General features: G+C 36.7%; 2 protein-coding genes across 2 annotated transcripts in view; one reads left to right on the top strand and one right to left on the bottom strand.

The window, feature by feature from the left end:
* LOC106869890 (echinoderm microtubule-associated protein-like 2) overlaps positions 1–9,124 on the top strand; it is a 374,285-nt gene that overhangs the window by 235,219 nt on the left and 129,942 nt on the right. The gene's annotated exons all lie outside the window — the stretch shown is intronic.
* Positions 1–9,124, bottom strand: part of LOC106869891 (ribosomal protein S6 kinase alpha-5) — a 47,654-nt gene that overhangs the window by 14,140 nt on the left and 24,390 nt on the right. Inside the window, exons 7-12 of the mRNA XM_014915813.2 lie at positions 8,344–8,447; positions 7,927–8,071; positions 4,779–4,940; positions 3,701–3,823; positions 3,280–3,356; positions 1,306–1,450 (exon numbers count right to left, since the gene is read on the bottom strand). Of these exons, the coding sequence (XP_014771299.1) occupies positions 1,306–1,450; positions 3,280–3,356; positions 3,701–3,823; positions 4,779–4,940; positions 7,927–8,071; positions 8,344–8,447 (756 nt within the window). The remainder of the gene's footprint in view (positions 1–1,305; positions 1,451–3,279; positions 3,357–3,700; positions 3,824–4,778; positions 4,941–7,926; positions 8,072–8,343; positions 8,448–9,124) is intronic.

Genomic DNA, 9,124 nt, shown 5'->3' with positions numbered 1-9,124 from the left:
CGAGCGAGATCGTTGCCAGTGCCCCTGGACTGGCTCTTGTGCGGGTGGCACATAAAAGACACCATTTCGAGCGTGACCGTTTTCGTGCGGGTGACACGTAAAAGCACCCACTACACTCTCTGAGTGGTTGGCGTTAGGAAGGGCATCCAGCTGTAGAAACTCTGCCAAATTAGATTGGAGCCTGGTGTAGCCATCCGGTTGCACCAGTCCTCAGTCAAATCGTCCAACCCATGCTAGCAGGGAAGGCGGACGTTAAATGATGATGATGATGATGATGATGATATATATATATATTTATCAGTCTCTCTCTCTCTCTCTATTATACACACACACATACACATGGAAGATTTCCTTCAGCTCTCAACTGGACAAAAAGATTTTGGCACTTTTTTGAGAGTATCATTCCTTCGAGCAATGTTGAGCAATGTCGATGCCACCAGAGAATACAACAAGGTTTTGTTTTTAGCCCAAACTGTAGGATTTTTCTTCCGTCTGTTATACATGTAGCACCCACACCAAAGTACAGCAGTAACATTCCAACTAAGCAACAACTATTTTCTTTTATTACTTGTTGAAGATTTTTTTCTTTCCTCTCAGTTTTAGTGTTTCCCTGACATGTCCCTTGACTCTAGGTTTTACTTCCAAATTTGGGATTTTTTCTCTAAGTCTTCCAAAGACTCTAATTTAAGAACTAGGTCATTAGCATTTAGAAGCCCTCATAGCAGACAAACATAAACTCCTCTGTTATGGTTCAGAGAACCCTACTAAATAGGAGGGGACTGAAAACCAATCCTTGATGAAAACCTATTTGCACCACCTCTCCAAATACAACTGATATACCAACACTTCACAAACTCTATAACCAAGTGAAAAATCTTAAGACTGCTAAATCATATTCACAGATTAGCCATGATGAAGCAGACCTGAACTAGAAATAGGCCAAAATAGTTATTACAACATTTAAGAATTAACTATCCATACACCAAGTGTAAGAGTGCTATTCAGGTCAACTTCACAAACATCCAAGTAATCTCTGTATAAACTATCCACATATAAATGTGCCTGCATGTATGTATAGTTATATATTCACACACACACATTAAAACAATGGTCATGATGACATCAACAACAGCGATACATAACACATGTAAGTAATTTTGGAAAATTAACATCTCTTAATGGAGATAGCATATGCACTGACTGCATAGACGTTACTAATAAGGAATCAGTAATAATCTTAAAGCACAGAAACACACAACAAATGGTGAATTGTAAGAAGAAATATATAAGAGAAAACATGCTTACTTCATCATGAAAGACATCAATGAGTTTCACTATGTTAGGATGGTTCTGACACAGTTGAAGCATTTTTACTTCTGATGTATGGTCCACTCGCCGGGAAATGATTTTCACAGCATATTTAGTTTTTGTAACTTTATGTTCACACCGTCTTGGAGAGATTAAAAGAAAAACATTAATGTTACCATCAAATTTCCTTATCATTGGTGAGGTGTTTAATGTTGTTTCCAATCATTCACAGTTCAAATCAGCCAGAAGATAACTTTGCCTTTCATCTTTGAACCTTGTAACTTTCACATTATTCACATTGCTTTGAATTAATCATGCATTATCTTGAGCTTTGAGATTTCAATGATGTGATTGTATATTTTTACACTGGCATTGTTAGGTAGGTGTGACAGACTGGATCTGGTCAGTTTGAACATAAAACAGGTAGAGAGAGAGGATGTATCCTCAGAGTGCAAAGAAAATATGAACGAGAGAAACGAGATAGAGAAACAGAAAGGATAAGATAGAGAAACAGAAAGGATATTTATTATAGATTTAAAATAAGGTAGCTGGGGCTTGTCTACAGAGGACTCGTGAAGGCTTGAAGGAAATGAAGTTAGCATGCTCTGCTGGATGGGTAATATCAGTATGCACACACGACAGAGTGTCAAGCAAAATATCGTGCAGTATTTGTTCTGGTTCTCTGTGATGTAAGTTAAAATGTCAGGCATGGAAGTCATTGTTGCCTTTTGGAATCATTAAATGAATATCGATTCACTCATAAAAAATAATTAATCTAAGCAAACAGAACGCTTTGTGATGTAACCAGAGCACCTAGATACAGTTGATTCAACCCATCCAATAAATAACATATATTACGTTAGTAATATCATTGCTTAACCTATGTTAACCTGCAACAACAGATCTAAACACGAACGAAGTATACGACTCTAATTAACTAGCCAAGCGATCAGAGTGGAGTTACTTCCCTTACATATAAGGTTGACATATAAGGCCAATCAAGTTGACATATAAGGCCAATCAAGTCATTTTGATCAACAAAAACAGAACTTAAAAACAATTGTTCTCATTAGAGACACAGGCGTAACTTTGTAAAGAAGCTTTGCTTCTCAACGATGTAGTGAATAATCATCATTTAACGTCCGTGTTCTTTGCTGGCATGGGTTGGACAATTTGATAAGATCTGATGCGTCCAAGGACTGTATCATGTTCCAATGTCTTTTTTGGGCATAGTTTCTATGATTGAATAATGTCCTTCCTAATGCCAACACTTTATAGCACAGATTGGGTGCCTTTCATGCCACCTACACTAGCGAGGTTGCCATGCAACTTACACAACTACAAACTATAGCCCAATGACTGAATCAAGAAAAACAATACAAGTTTCTGTTATTGATAATAGAAACAATAAGGTATTCAAATAGAGAAAACATTACACTATCAGCTCATATGATAAGAGTTCAACTTTAGATGTTTCATTGCTACTTCTCATTTTTCTCTGGGAACACACAGTCATGCTTTATGTTAACACTGAAAAGGCTGAGGGTGAAACCATTTCAGTGGTCTATTTTCAATATTCTACAGATCCTGCTTCATCTACAGAATCAATGAAAATTCCCTTTCCTTCTATGACACACACACAAATGAGATAAAACAGAAGAGTGATGAGGGGCAAACAAATGAGAAAATACATATAAGCAACAAAGGCAGTATCGATTCCAAGAAGTAATATTTATCCCCACTGAAACATGGGTGTTCTGTTAGAACAAACTATACTGTGGTAGATACCATGTGAGAAACTCTCAATACACATGAGTGTATTTTGAACCAACAGCCAAATGAGAGTTTCTCTCGTGGTATCTACCACAGTATAGTTTGTTCTAACAGAACAACCATGTTTCAGTGGGGATAAATGAGAAAAATGTAATGTCAGGAGAGAGAGAGAGAAAGCTTATTTGGAGTCCTACTTACCCACACACTGAATAACTGCCTTCACCTAAAATACCATTCTGTAGGTCTAAATCATAGTGTTGGAAAAATGGAGAGTTCTGTGAGAAGAAAATGAAAATTTATGATGCAAGACCAGCACTGTAATAACGTAATCTGATACTCTAAGTCAAGCAAAATCGTATACGAACTTAGAATGTTAGTATAGTTAAGTCAAGCAACAATTCTTTAATAAGTCAGATAACATATACATACACACATACATGTACAAAAATATCATAAATAGGTAAATCCTCGGCACAATCATCAAAACCACATCAAGAACAAAAGAAGAAAAAAAATCTGAAACCAGAACAAAAGCCAAGTTAGTGACCAACTGACCCAGAGAAAAGACAGAGAGACAGAGACAGACAGACAGAAAATGTGCAATGAAAATTTATTTTACCTTGAACTGGCTGGCAGCACTGATACTCTTAGCTCGAGGTTGATTGATACTGTTATGTTGGAGGAGATCATCACTAACTGTGTTGTCAGTGAATATAACAGAAGGTGCAACATAGGAGTAGCCCTGTAATGTTATCATAGAAGAGAATAAAAGTCTAGAAAATATCAGACAAAACAAAGCTTTTCAAAAATCATCTTCATCATCATTATCGTTTAATGTCCGCTTTCCATGCTAGCATGGGTTGGACGATTTGATTGAGGACTGGCAAGCCAGAAGGCTGCACCAGGCTCTAATCTGATCTGGCAGAATTTCTACAGCTGGATGCCCTTCCTAATGCCAACCACTCCGAGAGTGTAGTTGGTGCTTTTACGTGCCACTGGCACGAGGGCCAGTCACACAGTACTGGCAACGGCCACGCTCAAAAGGTGTTTTTTACATGCCACCTGCATGGGAGCCAGTCCAGCGGCACTGGCAACGACCTCACTCGAATGATTTTCTAATGTGCCACCAGCACAAGTGCTAGAAGGGAACGCTGGTAACGATTACGCTCTAATGGTGCTATTTACGGGCCACTAGCACGGAAGCCAGACAGCTGCTCTGTCAATGAACACGCTCGACAATGTTGATAGTGCTCCACTGGTGCGGTGACCAAATCCTTTGATTGGCACAAGGCCTGAAATTTGAGGGGAGGGGGCTAGACGATTGCATCAACCCCATTGTTCAACTGGTACTCATTTTATCAACCCCAAAAGGATGAAAAGCAGTCAACCCCAGCAGAATTTGAACTCAGAACAAAATGACATGAAATGCCGCTAAGCATTTTGCCCGGTATGCTAATGATTCTATCAGTTGTAGTCAAAAAGATGCCTTGAAATAAAAGAAAAATATTTTAATCAAATGAAATTCCAATGCATGATTTCATTGTAACATGAGGACTGAGTTCAAAATTTTTCTTTTCACTCCCAGACATTTTAGAATTATACTTTCCTTTCATTTCACATAATTTTAGCGTTACCAATCAGAGCTGAAATTAACTATAAAATATCACAGAAATATTGAGAAACAAATCCTTGCTTACTTTGAACATTTTCTCGCCATTTAATGGAACTACAGCTGGTGAGTCAGCAGCTTCCATTTTGGTGAATTCTTCAGAGAAATTACTAACATCAAGTTCATGTTTTATCTGTGGCAACATTGGTGCTATTATTTCTTTTTTTGCAAGTTTATCCCAATCCAAATTCTACAATGAGAAGATCACAGCTAACTGATTACAAACGGAACTTCTATTTTTTCCTTAACCAGTTTATCTGTTAAAAACAGTCCTGGAGAGAACTCATTGAAATGATTAGAGAGGTGTAAGGAAAGTCTTCAAACAAATTAAACACAGAGAAGTGAACTACAACCAGTGTTTGTGTTTTTATTAGCAGAATAACTCTTCAAAATCACAATCAATGCAGAATACAAATACAACTTATATACATTTGTTCACAAGCTTATATAATCTGTCAGATAGAGTGCACTGAAAATGGCAAATGTATCACAGCACCATCTTCCATCAACACAAATCAACAAACACCTCCACTCATGCACAACATCAGTGATAAAAAAAAAAGACACCTGGGTAAGTGCTGTAACTAGGGCACCAGTGTCATCATCAAAGCCATAGACTAATATATGGAGAACTTAAAGGTTAAAGAAAAAATCCTCTTCAAAAAAATTAGACCCACTATCAAAAGTTGACTGTAGTTGCATAAGGCTCAATAACTGATAATCATGACATTCTGTCCCTCTACAACATAAAACACAACCTAGACTATCTGTGCATGTCAGAACAAACATAGTCTCAACTGGTTGTAGTAAGTACCATTTCTTGCTCTCTCATCTGGTGCTTGCTGGGGAAGCTATGAGTAGATGAATGGCTAGTGAGAGCTGTCTATATGCAGGGGTGCAGTCAGTAAAGTAAAAGTCAGCAATGAGTAGAGCAATGAATTTAGTGTGCAGGTAGGAATCCAGCAAAGTTCAGTTCCCAATGCCCTCTTATTATAGTTCTCCCATGTGTTGCACATGGGAGCTCCTCTATGCTCATAAAGTGAAATCTATAGTAGAATTAGAAGAAATTTCAGGTTTGGAAACAAAGCCTGTATTCAAGGGCCTTAGAGTTAACTTAGTAAAGTCCAAAGACCTAGTAAGCAGGAAAACAAATTACTAATCCCTTCAGGCAGGGAAATGGCTCTGCTTGATATGTAAAAAAGGTACAGGTAGAAATTCATCAAGGTGTACTCAGTACAAGCTGTGGACACATATGAGATACAGTGGAATCACGGGAGGGTTAACAGAGGTAGTATTTGTGTGGCAGATATGCAAGAATAAACAGTAGGAACATGCAAGAAATAGATTAACTCAAATGCCCAGGAGGGTCCCTAGATGTAATAGATACTTTCTGTTAACAAGGTGACCAAATTGGTAGTGGAGGAAGATGCTCTGAAAGCATAGTTGCTAGAATAATAACTGACTGGGCAAAATTCAGAGAGCTATTGCCTCTCTCAAAGTGAAAGGCAGATTGTACAATGCTTGTGTACAAACAACTATGCTATGTGATAGTAGAATGTGGGTTGTGACTGCATAGGGCATGCAAAGGCTGGAAGGAAATAAGGCTAGCAGTGTCAGCGTACAAGTACGACAATGTGTAAATGTATTAAGAGAAAAGTTAGGCATAAGAGGAATCAGAAAACCATGCTGGTTTGGACATGTGATGCATATGAATGAAGAGAATTGTATAAAGAAGTGTTAATCACTTAAAGTAGATGGCAACTGTGGAAGAGGGAGACACAAGAAGACATGCGGTGAAGTAGTGAGGACTATTCTAAGAATGTTGAGCCTCACAGAGATGATAATTGACCAACATGTCTGATAATGTAAAGTTCTTGAGAAGACCCACTTCAGTGAAACTCAGTTCTGGAAGTGCTGTTTGTTTCACCCATATACACCATTAAAACTTTTCATACACCCTACCCCAATAAACTAAACTACATCTCTCCTTCTCTTCCTCACATTTCCTTTTTTTTCATGCACTATGTTTATCTCTCCCTCCTCACTCCTGCAGCCCAATCTTGTTCCCTCTGTCCTGCCCACTGTATCATTGCTATCCTGGAATATGACACAATAGTCTTCTTTAATAACACAAATTCAAGGAAACAGTCTTGTACCACAATACTCCTCTAGATGTGAGCACATAAAGTCATTACAAAACTGGACATCACAACATCTAATGGTGGATGGTAAACTTACATCTATAACTTTCTCACACTACATCCCAAATACTAAGACCCCTCTTCTGAATCAAAAAATATTTCAGCTCTGATCCTCTTCAAGGCTCAAATAAAATGTACTTTGGAGAACTGCTCATATATATGAAACTTCACATCTATAGAACATTGTCGCTGCTTATACATGCAAACATCCTAGACTGCATCTAAAAAAGCCACCTAGTTTACAAACAGATTCATGTACTGACATCTGACTCATATCTGCATTACTTCTTCTTTCTGCCTCATTCGTGCATAGCTAGATGTCTACCTTACCCACTCAGCCCCAGCTAACACATCTGTTTCTCCTTCCCTCATTATTCCTAACTACAACAAAAGTATTATGCTCCTCTCAAAGTACCTAAGATGCCTGCCTTCTCCACCAAGTCCCTAATGACATGTTCTGTTCCCCTCCTCTCATCTCATTTATTGTTTGTCATACTTCCCAGATACTGAACTGAACTCCCTCCCCAATCCTTCATCCCCACCAGAATGACAACTCTCCAGAAATCCCTCATTTATACATGTTCTATACAAACATGATATAAAGCATATCATGTTTGTAAGAACAGGATACATTATATTTTATAATAACAGAACATCTATATATGAAGAATTTCCAGAGAGTTGTTATTCTAGACATAAAAGGATTTGGGAGATGATCAGGTTACAGATGTTCATACAAAACAATAACTACATCAACTTCACCTCTGACTAATAATAAAAAAAAAAATGAATGGTTGGTGATTAGTCATATTAGAAAAAAAACTATGTCACACATTTGAATAAAGGCAAAGAAGCAGAGCAAAGCACTGACATGGAACTTGCTCATCAATTTTAAACCATTGCAGCTGCTAAGATAAAGTGACACAAATATTTGAAATAGAAAATGCATAATAATATGGTATTTCAACTACTCACATTAAAAAATGGATGCTGTTTTATTTCTTCAGCTCCATTGTAACCAAGTCGTTTAGTAGGATCTTTGTGTAGTAAAGAAATAATGTAAGATTTTGTTGCAGGAGAAAAATGTTGAGGAATCGGTGGATGTTTTTCAAGAATTCGCCTATAAACGAGAGAGAGAGAGAGAGAGAGAGAGAAAGAAATCAATGAAGGAGATGAAATTTTAAACAAACTGTGTAAAATTTCAAAATGAAATCAACCATTTTGTTTTATGCATTTTACATAATCACCTAAGAATTAAATGGTAGAACTTATTCCAATATGCAGGATTAAAAATCTTAATTTAGAGCAAATCAATTCAAGTTTATACAGTGAAGAAAATCAAACCATTATTTGTTTTTAAAGTGAAAAGAATAACTAATGAATAAATCTTACTTTGAGATTTCTTTTGATGAGTTCCGTTCTCCATCAACAGTAAAAGGTGATGCCCCAGTTAACAGTTCATATGTAAGGACTCCAAGTGCCCACCAGTCAACAGACTAATAGAGAGAAACATAACAAATTTAATAAGAAACATTTCATATTAGTCTTATTATATTTGAACACCAAGCTACATTTTTCTCAAAACACTATCTGAAAATGAGCAATGAAGTGTAAAATGAACCAAAGCTAGTTTAACTGAAGTAAGTTAAAGTTAGCTTATTTAATACCAGAAGCATTGAAAAGCTAAATAGAAATAAATATGCAGTGAAAAAACTATATTAGCCAATGATTAATATTACATTATTTTCTCTGACAAGTATGGGAGACATCTCCAGACAAGTTTTAGTTTTATTTTAACTTCATCACTGAAGCAAAACCTTAAATGTATTTACCAAAATAGTGATAAATGAATCATTAAGTAAATGTACAACAGTGTACCTTGGTTTGCATTGAAAATAATTTTTTTTAGAAATTCAATCATCAAAGTCACCAATGGTTAAATAGGTGAATACACAAGTATTCAGGAATAGACGACCATGAAAACTTTTCAATGCCATCATTCTGATTCTTGCTGCAGATCTGTTAAGGAACTATAGGGAAAAAGGTTCTAAACATGAAAGGGTGAATTCATATCAAAAGACTTTAAATGTTAACATGATGAGGGCAAACATATTAGTAGGTAGTAGTAACAAAAAAAAAAGTGATTTGTATGAGATGAGTGAAAACTCATCAT

The sequence above is a fragment of the Octopus bimaculoides genome, chromosome 11 (assembly GCF_001194135.2).
Source record: "Octopus bimaculoides isolate UCB-OBI-ISO-001 chromosome 11, ASM119413v2, whole genome shotgun sequence".
NCBI classification, from domain to species: domain Eukaryota; kingdom Metazoa; phylum Mollusca; class Cephalopoda; order Octopoda; family Octopodidae; genus Octopus; species Octopus bimaculoides.
This window is presented reverse-complemented; position numbering and strand designations above follow the sequence as displayed.